General features: G+C 33.0%; 1 protein-coding gene across 7 annotated transcripts in view; it reads left to right on the top strand.

Moving 5' to 3' along the window:
* Nucleotides 1-16,110, top strand: part of CSMD3 (CUB and Sushi multiple domains 3) — a 1,186,048-nt gene that overhangs the window by 1,109,704 nt on the left and 60,234 nt on the right. For all 7 annotated transcript variants that reach the window (XM_070221725.1, XM_001915960.5, XM_070221729.1 and 4 more), the window contains 5 exons: nucleotides 1,659-1,832; nucleotides 8,488-8,661; nucleotides 11,515-11,688; nucleotides 12,562-12,747; nucleotides 14,751-14,924. In XM_070221725.1, coding sequence (XP_070077826.1) covers nucleotides 1,659-1,832; nucleotides 8,488-8,661; nucleotides 11,515-11,688; nucleotides 12,562-12,747; nucleotides 14,751-14,924 — 882 coding nt within the window. The remainder of the gene's footprint in view (nucleotides 1-1,658; nucleotides 1,833-8,487; nucleotides 8,662-11,514; nucleotides 11,689-12,561; nucleotides 12,748-14,750; nucleotides 14,925-16,110) is intronic.

Below are 16,110 nucleotides of genomic sequence, written 5' to 3'. Positions count from 1 at the left end.
CTATTCTTTCAGTTTCTCACACTGTCTTCCTCTGCCTCGTTGTTCTTCCAGTTTAATTCTATTAAAAAGGCACATGGAATAGGGATGTTTCAAGGAACTAGGAAAAAAGTATCTACAACAGAAACGTTAATTTAATCAGACATTCAACAAATGTTTGTCCGATTCCTTTGTGCTTGATCCTCTATTATGTAGAAGGGTTTGAATGATATGTAAGATCAGGTTCCTGGCCATAGGTATGAATGGGGAAATGACAAGGACTCTAAGAATTGCAATTCATTGTGAAAAAGGAAAGAATAGTAATTTTTCTGCTATTCCATTTCCTCAGCTTTTAAATTAAAATAAATAATAGTATTATTTTATAAATATTATAGCTACCTCAGAGGATTACTGGGGAATTAATTCAAAACAATCAGTATATTTTAAACTTTATATGCAACTATTCAAAGTTTGCAAAATTTCTATTTGTCTGTCTAATGGCCACCTAATGCCTATAGCTGAGAGCCAGAGCTGATGTCAGAATAAAGCACTATGGGCTGGCAGTTAAGTGTTGGATTCTGGAGTTAGACTGCTGGGTTTAAATTTTGATTTAGGGCTGGCCCAGTGGCATAGTTGTTAAGTCTGGTATGCTCTGCTTTTGTGGCCTGGGTCCATGGGATTGGATCCCGGGTGCAGACCTATACCACTCGTCAGCCATGCTGTGGCAGCATCCCACATACAAAATAGAGGAATATGGGCACAGATGTTAGCTCAGGCCTAGTCTTCCTCAAGCAAAGAAGGAGGAAGATTGGCAACAAATATTAGCTCAGAGCAAATCTTCCTCATCAAAAAGAAAAAATTATTAAATTTTGATTTAGCTATTTACAGGCTGTGTAAACTTATTAAAGTTACTTAACTTCTTTGTGCCCATATCCTAGTGCATAAATTAGATAATGACTGCACCTACCTCATAAAGTTGTTTTGAGAATTACGTAAGTTATAGCTCTAGTGATAGTGTCTGGTGCAAAATAAGCACTTAATAAACATTATCCATTATTGTTTTTATTCTAGAAGGACTCACAAGAGCTGGGTTCTGAATGACCTAGAAAATCAGTTAATCTCTTTTATCAATTTTTTAAAACCTACAAACAAAATGTGAAATATAATTATATCCACTGATTCTCATGAGAATCAAATGACATTTCACATGTAAAGTTGTTTATAAACTGGAGAGTCTGCACAAAAACTAATTGTAATTACTATCTTAGCATTGTTTTAGATGAGTAAACATTGGCTCAGGTGAACATCACAGGGACTGCCCAGTATCACTTGATAAGTCAGAGAAAGATTCTGGACTAATGAATTATCCTTCCTTTAATCTTGTGGGGTTTTTTCACTACAACCTGCTGAGTGACCAGGTCAGCTAAGCAAAAAAAATGCCAAGAAAATAGCTTCATTACATGTCACTGTCACTTAGAAGGTTTTGTGGGAACTCAAAGGGGATACATTTTAAATTATGTCTATTTTCTCTACATTTTCACACTCATTCAAATATATTTTACAAATGTTTAATTCAAGTGTACATACGTCAAATCATAAGAAATTCAAAATGTGAAAAGCAGGATTTTGTACAAGTGTATATTGACTGTCTTTAAGCATTTTTACTTTTTAATTTTTTCAAGTTATTTCCTGTGGAGAACTGCCTACCCCTCCAAATGGAAATAAGATTGGAACTCAAACTTCATATGGCTCGACAGCCATCTTTACCTGTGATTCGGGATTCATGCTTGTGGGCTCCGCTGTACGGGAGTGCCTTTCTTCAGGTCTTTGGAGTGGATCTGAAACCAGATGCCTAGGTACAGATTTTTAAATCATTTTAACCAAACTTTTTTTTTCCCTCTAGAAAGGAGGCAACCCTTTTGTATGATATGAGATGACAACTTATATTCACTTAGTAAGGATGCTAAATACCAGAAAATATTTAACTTTAACAATATTTCATAGTAGGAAAGCTATTAAACAGAGAACTCTTAAAGTTAATCAACTATTATTCCAAACAAGGATCTTATGTCATTAAGGAGAGGCACATTTTCTTCCAGGCATGGTGAAAATAAAAAGGTGAAAACTAAATGCTAAAATTATATGTCTGCAAACTCAGCTGGATTAATCACTGAAGCAGTTAATTCATTCAAACTGTAGTCAATTCTCCTTTCACTTATTTGCTTAATGACCAAAGATGAAAAACAATTTTCATATTTAAATATCTTTTTCCCTTTTTGTTTCCTAAGATTTCAACAAGTTTAATATTACTTTCTATTAAAACTGTAAAAATATATTTTTTCAAACCTGGTTTTAGTTAAATAAAACTTTTTTCCCTTGGGAAAAACTCCTCAGTAAAAGAAACTGAGCTCGCTAGTTCTTCGGACCCCCCTCCTTTTATTATTACAAGAATATCACCATTTATGCTTTACCTCTTTTTTCAAAGACTTCAACAATTTCTTTAATAATAAGAGAATGGTATGATTTATGCTTTATTTTTCTCTAAAATGATTTCAAGATATGACAGCAAGTATTGAATTAGATATAAGGAAAATTGTTCTAATAATTATTCACTTCTCTGTTGGGAACAAGGCATAATCTTTTTGTTTACTAATGCAAAAACTACTGATTATTATGAACAGAGTATTGAAAAATGTGTACAGTGTTTTGTCTCTAAAAATTTGCTATTTAAGAGTATAACGTGCAGCAGAAAAGTCTGTCCTTTAGCAATTTAAATACATATTGTTTTGATAATAACCTTGAAAATATTAATGGCAATGCAATCATTATTTGAAACTTAAAAAGGTATAGCTAGAAGTTTCCATTAAAATTCATTTTTGGGGGGCCGGCCCCATGGCCTAGTGGTTATGTTCTGTGTGCTCTGCTTCAGAGGCCTGTGTTTGGTTCCCAGGCATGGTTCGGAGGCCATGCTGTCTCAGGAATATTTGTATAATAGGTATACTTGGAAACCCCGCAACAAAGGTGTCTTTATAGGAGCACATATATTCGAATGTACTCTAAGACTATTTATAGAAAAGAAAATAGCAAATAAATTAAATCTTTATATGTTAATATAGGATCAAATACAATATTTCTTAATAGTTCCTAAGCTGATTTTGGTTATGCAGATTTCAATTACAGATTACCTAGTTTACTTATAAATTTGAAAGTATACATGTAAACTAAATTTTAAATGCTATATCTTATGGCATCTATGCCCTGATGGGCTAGCCCTGATGGTCTAGAGGTTAAGATTCAGGACTCTCACTGCCATGGCCTGGGTTCGTTTCCCACTCAGGAAACCACATCACCCAGCTGTGGGTCGTCACACTGTGGCAGCCGTGTGTTGCTGAAATGCTGAAAGCTATGTCACTGGTATTTCAAATACCAGCAGGGTTACCCATGGTGGACAGGTTTCAGTGGTGCCTTCCAGAATACGACGAACTAGGAAAAAGGACCTGGCTACCACTTCCGAAAAAATTGGCCATGAAAACTCTATGAAGAGAAGAGTGGCAAAATGTGAGCATTCTCTTTTACTGTGGCACTATGTGAGCAGTGTCTAATATAGAGCTGGAAGGTGAGAGGATGGCACAAAAAGACCCGGCAAGTTCTTTATACAGGGTCGCTAGGAGTTGGCATCGATTCAATGGCACTAACAACAACTACAAAAATGCCCCAGTGAACTGTTATTGTATATCGTATATTATTTATTCAATATTGTATGTAGAGGGTGGTTTTATTCACCTATTTGAATCCTGATTCTCTTCTCTAGAGAGACAAGGCATAAAAGGAATATTTATAAGAAAACAGTGCCTCTCAGTCTGTGAAGACAACATCATCATCCATTGCAGAGGATATAGTGTTGACATCTAATATATATTCAAAAGAATGTTGATAGGATGAAAGCTCAGTTGCCACAGAAACAAATCCTAGAATTTTATGCTTGGAATTGACCTTAAGGATTCGTGTAGTCCAGTCATTAGTCTCATGTTTGAAAACAACTTGTCCTTATAGTTCCAGACACGTTTGGCTTAGAATGGCCACTAAAATGTGCTCATAATTGTTTTTCTAAATATAAAAAATTCATTCATTCCCATTCTCAAGCATTTTATTATGAATTTTTCAATTGAAAGACTTGACAGCGAACACCCATGTGCCCACCATCGAGATTCTACAATTAGCATATTGTCATATTTGCTCATCACATATCTATGCATCCTTCCAAACCTCTATCAATCCATCAATTCATTTTAGTTTTTGATGCATTTTGAAGTAAGTTGCAGAATTCAGTACATTTCATTGCTAAACATTTCAGCATACCTATTGTTAGCTAGATTTCAATATTGGCTTACTGTCCTTGTTTCTCTTTTATTGTGGCAAAATGTATACATATGCAATGAAATGCACATATCTTACGGTGCTAGATGAGTTTTGACAAAAGTGTTTCCCACTGTAAGGCAAACCACTCTATAGTTACAGAACATCACCATTGCCTCAGAAATGTTCCTCCTGGCCCTTCAGAGTTCCTCTGCTTTCCTTCCCCTTCACCCTGAGACAATAACTGTTCTGATGTTTTCACCATGTTAGTTCTCCCTGTTCTAGAAATTCATATGAATAGAATCCCGAATTATGTATTCTTTCACGTAAGGCTTCTTTCATTCTCTTTCATCCATGTTGTTGTGTGTATCAGTAATTTGTTTTTTTTATTGCTGAGTAGAATTCCATTGTATGCATATGCCACACTTTAGCCATTCCCTGTTGATAGACTCCTGGGCTTTGTCCAGTTTGGGGATATTATGAATAAAGCTGCTACGAATATTCATGTAAAAGTCTTTTTGTGGGCATATGCATTCATTTCTCGTGGATATTCAGGAGTAAAATTCCTGGAAGAGTCCTGGTTGTCTCATGTTTTCGCCAGCATGTAGTCTTTTAATTTTGCCCATTCTGTCAGGTGCATAAAGGCATCTTACAAGATTTTAATTTGCATTGTCTTGATGACTACTGATGTAGTACAGTTTCTTGGGCTTATTGGACATTTGTAAATTTTCCTTTGTGAAGTGGTGAAGTATCTTCTATATTAAATTGCCTTGTATTATGAACTGTAGGAGTTCTTCATATATTCTGGTTGCAAGGTCTTCATCCTTATGTTTTTTTTTTTTTTTCGGTTTTTGAGTTTTTTTGGTGAGGAAGTTTGGCCCTGAGCCAACATCTGTGCCTGTCTTCCTCTATTTTGTATGTGGAACACCACATTCCACATGGGTTGATGAGTGGTATGTAGGTCCATACCCGGGATCTGAACATACAAACCCCAGGCTGCCGAACTGGAGCACGCAAATTAGACCACTACTCCATTGAACGGGACCCATCATTATGTGTTTTATGAATATTTTCTCCCAACCTATGACTTGCCTATTCATTTCTTAATGATGTTTTGATGAGCAGAAACTTTAAATTTTGGTAAAGTCTGTCTTATCTTATTTTTTCCTTTCTGGTTATTACTGTCTGTGCCTTGTTTAGGAAACCTTTGCTCAGCCATAAGTCACAAAGATTTTCTTTCATATTTTCTTCTAGAAGTTTTATAGTTTTTTGTCTTACTTTTATGTCTTTGATTTATCTTTAATTTGTTGTTGTATATGTTATAACTTAAGGTTGAGGTTTATTTCTTTTCCAGAAGGATATCTGGCACTATTTGTTGAATAGATTTTATAAGGTCTTAAAATTTTTGCCTGTAAGTCCTCTAAATTTGTTCTTAAATTTCAAGATAACTTTGGATACTCTAGGTCCTCTGCAATTTCATGTAAGTTTTAGAGTTAGCTTATCAATTTTTGTGTTTAAATAAAACCTGGTATGATTATAATCAGGATTGCATTGAATCTATGGATCATTTGGGGAAAATTGGCATCTAACAATGTTGAGTTTTCCAATTCATGAACATAGTATATTTATTTAGGTCTTCTTTACTTTTTTTTTTTTTTGCAATGGGAATATTTTGTGTTTAGGATGGAGATCTTGTATGTCTATTACTAAATTTATTCCCCAGAAAGTTTAGTGTGTTTACACTATCGTAAGTGAAGTTGTTCATTTTTAACTATATTTTCCAATTATTTGCTGCTAGTATATAAAAATATAATTATTTAAAATGTTTATCCAGTATCCTGCAACTTGATACATTCACTTATTAGTTTTAGGATTTTCTTGAAATAGGATTTTCTACATATATGTCATCTGAGTTTACAATAGTTTCACTTTTTGTTTCCCAAATTTATGCTTTTTCTTTCTTCCTTTGTATTACCCTGGATAGGACCAACCAAACAATTTTAAATAGAACAGGTGAGAGTGGGCATCCTTGTTTTATTCCCTATACCAGAAGGAAAAAATTAAATATTCCATAAGTAAATATGATGTTAGCAGGTGGTTTTTCTGAGATACCTTTTGGTGTTCTGAGACTCAATTTCCAACTACAAGCAATGCTTTGGACACCAGCTGGGAGTCCTACAATTCAACTCAGTTCTGACACTGTCTACCTAGAGATAGCATCAGATTCCACAGGTTAAGACTACAATCCTACAAAACTACCCCACTCCCCCACTTCAGGTGCCAGTTGCAAGCCCAGGTTGTTACCTGTGCTTCTGATGGCTGTAAATGAGAAGTTTCCATTAATCCTCTCTTGGATTGATTAATTTGCTAGAGTGGCTCACAGAATTCAGAGAAGCATTTTATTTACTAGACTATGGGTTTATTATAAAAGGATGTAACTCAGGAACTGTCAAATGGAAGAGCTGCATAGGGCAAGGTATGTGGAAAGTGCCTGGAGCTTCCCTGCTCTGAGTGCTCCACTTTCCCTGAATCTCCATGTGTTCGTCAACTTGGAAGCTCTGCAAACCCTGTCCTTTTGGGGTTTTGTGGAGGCTTCATTACATAGGAATGACTGATTAAATCATTGGCCATTGGTGATTAATTTGACCTCCAGCCCCTCTCCCTTCTCCAGGTCAGGTGGGTGGGACTGAAAGTTGCAACCTTGTAATCACAGGTTGGACTCCACTGGCAACCAGCCCACATCCTTAGGTGAGGGCCAAAAGTCACTTCATTAACATAACAAAAGACACTTTTGTTGCTCTGGTCGCTTACATAATTCCAAGGGTTCTTGTAGCCTGCCAGAAATGGGGACCAAGACCAAATACATATTTCTTGTTGTGAATTACAATATCACAGATGTCTTTATCAGATTGAAAAGTTTCCTTAAAGTCCTAATTTGTTGTTAGTTTTCATCGTGAATGGATACTGAATTTTGCCAAATGCTTTTCCTTCATGTATTGAAATAATCATATATTGTTTTCTTCTTTACTCTGTTACTATGGTAAATGACAGTGGTTGATTTTCCATCTTAAACCAACTGTTCATTTCTGGATAAACCCCAGATAATCATGATATTAGTATGTTTCTACATTGATTTTCTAAAATTTTATTAAGGAGTTTTGCATCTGTGTTCATGAAACATTAGTTTTTTCATGTGTGTTTTCCAGGTTTACTATTGGGACTATGATCATCTCATAAAACATGTTATGAAGTGACCCTTTCTCTTCTATTTTCTAAAGGAGTCTGTGTAAATTTGGTGTTTTTTGTTTTTCTTTTTAACTTAAATGTTTGATTGAATTGACCAATGAAAACATCTGAACCAGAGTGTTTTTTGTGGGAAGGATTTTGCTTAAGAATTCAAATGCTTTAATAGACTATTCATATTTTCTATTTTATCTTGTGGTATGATATGATTTTCAAAGAATTTGTTCTTTTCTTCTGAACTGTTTAATGTATTGGCATAAGCTCTTCTTCATATTTCCTCATCGATTTAATTTCTGTAAGCTTGTAGTGATATCACTTTATTCATCCTGTTATTGGTAATTCTGTTCTCTCTTTTTCTGTGTGTGGATACAATTAGCTAGGAGTTTAAGAATTTTGTTGTGATTTTAAAGAAAGAATTTTTAGCTTAGGTAATGTTCTCTGTTGTTTTTCTATTTTCTGTTTCCTTGATTTCTGTAACAGTCTTTAATATATCCTTCTGTCTTTGGCTCAATGTTTTCTTCTTTATTTTGGTTGTCTTTTTTCTCTTCTTGAGGTGGAATCTTAGGTCTTTCTGAAATAACACTTAATGCTATAAATTTCTACACGAAGCACTTCTTTATCGGTATTTCTCAAGTTTTGATATGTTATGTTTTTGTTTCTATACAGATTGAAATTTTTTTCTTATTTCTTCTAGACACCAGTGTTACTAACAGTGTTTTCTTTTAATTCCCTAATATTTGGCATTTCGCTGAGTATCTTATAGTTATCTTTATGTCATATAATCATGTTTGCATTGTTTGTGGAATGCTTCTAAGTAAACTTTAAAAGTTTAGTAATGTTGTATATGTTTATAAATACACAAATAAAACTTAGATCATGATATTCAAAATATTACTTTCTGACCCATTTTAGCGGGTCACTGTGGAATTCCAGAACTCATTGTAAATGGTCAAGTCATTGGAGAAAATTATGGCTACAGAGACACAGTTGTTTATCAATGTAATCCTGGTTTTCGACTGATTGGTTCTTCAGTGCGAATATGTCAACAGGATCACAATTGGTCTGGCCAACTCCCATCCTGTGTGCGTAAGTAAGCATGGCAGAAGTAATGAGAGACCTCTGTCCTCATGCAAGTACTAATAATTTTTTTTCTTAGATAAAACATCTAAACACACACATATGTATATGTATAAATATATGTATGCATATATATACCTAAGTATGAAAAACACACACATATGTATATGTATAAATATATGTATACATATATATACCTAAGTATGAAGACATAAACTAAATTCTCACAATTCATTTTGTTATACTGCTGTGCACTAGTCTTTTAAAGTGGGTTGTGTTCAGGAGCATATAAAACCATCCAATGTGAAAGTGGAAGAAAATATTAGAATGTCTATTATTTATATTTTATTATAAAGGCAAGAAATTAAATTCAGCAATTCAGGTCTTTAATATCAATACATAATATTTAGGAATGTATATTCCTATAAGGAAGGCACATGCTCGACAAATTTTTAGTTATAAGGATTTTAATTTGTTGAGCCCACCGTGCAGTTGCATCAATACTGTCGTGATGTGATACTACCGAACTTTTTATGTGGAAAATACTTTGGATAAATTTTTTCTAATAATTCTGATGCTATAGCTGTCACATCAAAATCAGATCCTGATGGAGTAAAATTAGTGGGGAAACAAATCATTAGGCTTGATCTGGAGAGCCATTGTTCTCATTTCAGTTCCACTGCTAATTGCATGAGCTAATGCAACTCATTTAATTGCTTTAGGCTCCAGTTCCCTTATATATAAAGTGAATGGTTAAAAGTGTTTATCATTATGGCCCCTTTTAGCTTCAACATCCATCATATTTTTAAATGCATCTAGATTACATATATACAGCTAATGTAATTATAGTGTTTTGTCATAAAATATTATATGAAATACTTCAAATTTATTTAAAAGTTTGTTTTAAAGCACTCTTTCCACTGTTTTTAAATTCATGCAGAATTGTATAGCGATATGTAATTTTGGAGTTGTTTTAATAAAATATCTCATGAGTTCAACAAATATCCATCTATCTTTTAAGTTAATTTGATGTGAATTCACACATAAAGAATAAAATGAATTTTAAAATAATATCTTTTTTATTATTATTCTTTAAATATACCTGAGATTCTTTGTGGTTCCTATATGTATGGTATAGCTTTCCCCATTATGCATTTATGATGACTACTATACTACAAAAGTAAGAATATAGTTGAATATTGATAACTTTATTACTTTTTCTTACTTCACTGAATCCCTAGTGTTTCACATCACAATCTATCCTATTTTGGACCTTAAAGTCAATTATCAATGTGTTTTTTGTTTTTTTCTCATAATTATTTCCATCCCCAATTATTGGCATTTATATTAAGATTGGTGTTATAAAATGAGAATAAACACTGTAAAAATCTTGTAATTGTAATCGTCATGGGATCTTATGATAGAGATTTTGAAAACTTCAGATAAATAATGCATGGGACTTTTAGTGTGAATTCACAGAATATATTTCACTTATTCTGTGACTAATTACATCCATATTTATAAATTCCAGCATTGTCAAATTTTTATCCAATCAATAGAAATTTATTAGAGTTCTAGTTTCATGGAAAATACTTTAGTGAGTTGAGATTCAATAGGATAATAGAGCCCATAGTTAACAATTAATTGTTTTTCTAAGGTGTGCATCAGCATGTGCATGTGCACACACTCACACACACACACGCATACTGATTATCTGATGATTTAAAGGCAGCAATATTGTGCATAGATCTGTCTTGGATATTTTCCCCCTTTCATTTATATTCAAGCCTAGCCAACTAACACCACTCTTTTTCTTGTTGAATAATTCAGACTATAAATGAAAATTAGTCCTTGGGGTAAAACTAGTTTATTGAAAATTTTAACAAGAATAAGATGCAGTTAAATTTCCAAATGAGTAGTTGACATTAACAATATACTGAAAAATAATTGCTCTGGGGTCGTTTCAAAAGTACTAAAAGTGACCGTGGTCTTTCACTGTGCCCGATTATGAAGTACGGTTATTAGAGGTGCTCTATTAATAGAGTGAGATGATGCAATAAAACAGTTCATAGAAATACAGAGTGTTCAAGAAAAGCCAGCACTACATAAATCTAGAATAGAGCTCCAACAGTAAAAGGATTTAAATAATTCATCTAATTGATACCACTATTTCCAAAATTGTGCTAGATTATCAAACATCAATTGTTAAGAAAATAAACCAGTAAGATTGATAAGTTAAGAGAATGTAAAAAATATTGTTATCTCAAGATATTAAGGAGCATTCTAATACAACATCGCACATCATTTTTTGTTGTTCATATTACGTAGTCACATTAAATTATTCTTCAAGCACACCTTTGCTTATCAATCTATTATTCATAAAAATTGCTAGCATAAATAATATTAATATAAACTATTTCAAAATTAAATACAAAAAACTGCCTCCAAGTGTCTTCAATTCTTAAGCTTATCTAGAAAAGGAAAATCACTTGTTTCGTTTCTTTTTGCTACTGACTAGTGGCATGAACTTCAGTCGTTCCCAGATTTTCTTGAATTTCAGTATTCTTCTCTAAAAAAATAGAGAATGAAAACATACCATGAAATTTTTAAACATCTCTGCACCACTTGCGTAAAATTATCACAATAATTGTCTATTTTCTAACATAATGTTTCTATTATATTAGACTGTTTTGGCATTCTAAACTGCTCCTTTGCATTAGTAAAGTACTTTAAATATATTTTAGCATAAAAGTGGACTTCTTTCTACATTGTTTGAAATGATTAAGTATCATTGTCATGTTATAACTGATAACCAAATATTCTGTTTTGTGCTTATTCCCTCCCCCTACCCATTGCTATTAGCTGTTAGCTGTGGTCACCCTGGTAGTCCAATTTATGGAAGAACAAGTGGAAATGGATTCAACTTTAATGATGTGGTAACATTCTCTTGCAATATTGGGTATCTTATGCAAGGGCCAACAAAGGCACAGTGCCAGGCCAACAGACAGTGGAGCCATCCTCCTCCAGTATGCAAAGGTAAAAGTCTGACTGTATCAGCTTAGAGCATGGTAATAATGTGTCTGCATAGTCATCGATGATAACGTTTGAAACAGCTTCGGCAGAACGGTAGAGAGTTTTCAACTAACAAAACAAAAAGATTTAATGTTGATGTCATCTTATTAGCAACGTTTTTTTTCCCCTTAATTTTTAACTTATTTTTTAAAAAGTTAAAACTGGCAGGCTTTATTTCAACTGCTTATATTTATTATCTTGAACCTATTTTATGGCTGCAAGTAAAAAGTCATTAAGATCACTTTTCTCTGTGATTTGCTTCATAATTAATGGAACTTACCTTTGGTATTTATCGTCTTCATATTTTTGGAAAAACTATGTTTGAGACCTGAATTACCATGATACTTGCACCGGGGATTTATTTATTTTTTTCTCTATAGAAACAGATTAAAGAGAATTTTTTGGTGTTTTCCATTTTGCAAAGAAGTATGATGTGTTTCATACTGTCTGATAAAATACATTCAAATTATTACTTTTCTACCATTTTTATGGCTTAACTATACCTTAAAAGGTATCATTCTTTATCTCTGTACTCAGGATAGTACTTATGGAGTTGCTAGTGTTCAAAATATTTTCGCAAAAACGCTTTCCTTTTTTCTGTATTTTCAACCACACAGATTTCACTTCATTATCTAGATAGCCCATGTATTGATTTTGTTCCTAGAATCTTTGGTTTGTTTGATTAAATTTACCTTTGAAACTAAATTTATAAATTTCTAATTGAAATCTATGTGTGTCTGTGTGTGTGTGTGTGTATATATATATATATATATGTATATATATATATATGTAATTCCAAACATACCTTTCAAAGTTTATCGTTTGTCATTTGTTTAGTGGTGAACTGTTCTGATCCTGGAATTCCAGCCAATTCCAAAAGAGAAAGTAAAATAGAACATGGAAATTTCACTTATGGCACTGTGGTATTCTATGACTGCAATCCTGGATATTTCTTATTTGGATCTTCAGTTTTGATATGTCAACCAAATGGACAGTGGGACAAACCTTTACCAGAATGTATCAGTAAGTAGATAATGTGAATTCTTCCTTGAGAAAATTCCATGGAAACAACACAGATGTTTAGTATCTCACAGAATATCTAGAGCTGTGTATCAGAAGGATTTTATCTTTAATTATTATTTTAGTTATCTTTTAATTTTATTCATTTTATTGTTTTACTGTTTTGAAACTACGCTTCCCTATATTCTGCCAATTCAGTGCCCAAATGCCGTTTTTATCATTGCTAATGTGATGAACATCTCTCTATCATTCTTTGATTTTGAACTATGATAGAGCAGAGAGAATATGAAAAGCAGGCATCTTTCATATCATATCTATGATATTACCATACAATAAGAGGCAATTGCATTTTGATTTTCTTTTTTACTAATATTTCAGATTTTATTTAAGGCAATATTAGTCTTAATGTAAACAGCCACCAGGGTTTCAGAATAGTTTAGAATTTAGACAAAAGTGTTATTTAAAACTTATTGATCTTAATTATTTATCATATACAGATACATATGAATGCAGTAAGTGTTAGTACACATGTTCTTTCAAAGTAGTGAACATTTAATGAGTGCATTTTGTTATATGTTGTGTTGGAGTTGTAAAATATAATAAGATAAATTAGAGCAGATGTGAAAATAGTTAACATGTATAGTGAGAAAATAATTTAACAGAATAAATAAAAAATATGTGAGTACATAGAAAAGTGAACGTTAATTTTTATCAATTCAATCAATTGATAAGTCTCAACATAGCCACATCTCAAAGAGTTGATGAATCTTACACGTTAGGAAAGAGAAGAACTTCATAGATCGAAGGAGTAGCACGTCAAGAAATCACTGTGCAAGCCATTTTAGTTATACTAATTTTCTAAATTATAAAATTATTTTATGATCACATTTTACTTAGAGGCATTTTATGTTCACGAGGTAGGAGTTTTTGAAAATTTTGTGACATTCTTGCGCTAATGAAGAAACAAAACCTCATGCAGTGTCGGTTAAATTTCAGATGATCTGCAGATTGTTAAGTTAGTTGTTGATCCCTTGCTTAAAATGTATTTGACTTCTTTTTGTAGACTGACTGGTCTAATAGTTTGACCAATTCACTTCTTTGGCCTTGTGTGGCTATAACATTAAAGTTAAAAATCTTTTGTAGGACGTGTAATCTTCTTCAGATTTTCTTAGCTCTCATATAGCCTCAACTTTCTTTATTTCCTATACCACTTCCTGGTAGGGTGCCAAGTACTCAAGGGTTTATTAAGTTTATGCCCCCTGGTGTGCTATTTAATACTCTAGAGTCATGTTGCACTCAATATTTTTCCAAGTTCCACCAAAAAGGGGGCACACAGTAAGTTCTCAAGCTACCTCTAAGTTATAAAGAAAATTCTACAGTGTATTGACATCTGATTCTGCTATGCTTAACAATTTTTTGGTTAACAAGCCACTGAGTATTCTCTTTGTACAGTGTAATTTATTCATTAATGGCCTGGAATGGGATTATTCTATACTATGTATTAGATTGTGTGTCACAATCTGAGAGGGAATGTCCATCTTCCTTCCCTCTCCTTTATCCTCAAATTTCTTCCCATTTAATTTCTGCAGGGGCTCATTTTGAATACTGTATGGCATCTTATGTCCTTTTTCAGCCAATCCCTGTTACTCCTCTCCATAACTTAAGCATCCTTGTTCAGGCACATACGTATTTCAAACCCATGCACGTATACATATGAACACACACTCACCACCCCTGTACATACTTATACTCACTCAGTCATTTATGACCAGTTACCATGTTCCTGTTAAACTCATGCTCAGGGTGAGTGGGTTAACAGAATCGCTCCTATAACCGCAACTTCCATTTTATTTTTTAAAAGTCAACTTTCACATAGATGTTTAATTTCTGGCGGTTGTAAATATTTGAGCAGATAATTTACTTCTGATTTATTTTATAAAAAGCTGGTGCAGGTTGTTCGATAGGAGATATAAAAAAATTTTATATTCAATAATTATGTATTGTAGTGATTGACTGTGGACACCCTGGAGTTCCTCCTAATGCAGTCCTGTCTGGTGAGAAGTATACCTTTGGGTCCACTGTTCACTATTCCTGCACAGGAAAGCGGACCCTTCTAGGCCAGCCATCAAGGACTTGCCAATTAAATGGCCATTGGAGTGGATCACAACCTCATTGTTCAGGTACCACTTGGAAAACTAAACAATGTATATTGGCAATTACATTATTAGTGTTTTTATTATTAGGAAATATATACAAAACAATCTAAAGAGAAAAAATGATACAATTCTCTTTTTAAAATCTCATGACAGAAGCTGTAACGTTGGTACATTTATTGAAATACTTCTTAAGGTAATATAAATTCAGAGCACAAATTAATACTTGTCTTTCAGATTGTAAATTACAGGTATATGTTTTGAACTTTATTGTGGCTAATGTAAAGAATTCAGTGGTTTTAAGATGCTGCTCTGTGTAAAGCATTTTTATTCATTAAAATGGTGACCCACTCAAATTTAAGAAACTATTCCAGTTTAGCAGATACCAAATATAATTTTCCCCAGAAGGCAATGTTATATCAGCGATTTTCTGCTAGAATTCGGTTCTATTAAGATTTCTAAGCAATTGATTACTTAATAATGTATTTTTAAAATAAAGCCCTGAGTGTTTTAAATTAAACTAAGCCAAGTTTTATGAAAGGTATTTATCCTAACTTTCTTTGTTATTAATAGGCAACAAAAAATAACTCCTGAGTCTCTATCACCCCAATAGAGTTATCTAAGTGAATGTTAAGGTTATTTTTAATTAATAATTTGTTCACAGAGCAGTTGATAAATATTTTTTGAGCTGTTTAAACTACAGCTTTTCTTCAAAAATGTCATTTACGTTTTAGATCTGCCATGTCTCCCTGTTTGATATTACTCATTCTACTTACTTCTACCCTTCAACCAGATATTGGTGCTTATTTTTCCATTTTTTATTTATAGATTGTCCATTACCTTTATATTATTTTACCTCTGTGCAGATCATGCTGATGACTTATTAGGAATGGTTTTACATTGTTTTCCTTTTAGATATAAAGATTCTGAAATGTTTACTTACTTCGTAATGTCCTTGTAACTGGTGGTTAATTCCTGTGAAGTCACTGCCTGGGACTTCAAATTTAATCTATAGATCTAAAAAACTATCATTTTTTAATGTGACTATAAAACCGATTTTAATAATTAAAACTCTTATTTTGGAGCAACTCATAGTTAATAAACTCACTCAGATGACTGATTATACATAAAAACTCATAAACTTACACACATACACCCCAATGTATTAGGAAACTGCTACTGAATTGCAAGAAAAAAATATTGTACACAGATA

The sequence above is a fragment of the Equus caballus genome, chromosome 9 (genome assembly GCF_041296265.1).
Source record: "Equus caballus isolate H_3958 breed thoroughbred chromosome 9, TB-T2T, whole genome shotgun sequence".
NCBI lineage: Eukaryota > Metazoa > Chordata > Mammalia > Perissodactyla > Equidae > Equus > Equus caballus.
Note: the sequence above shows the minus strand (reverse complement) of the source record. Positions and strands in the feature narration are given on the sequence as shown.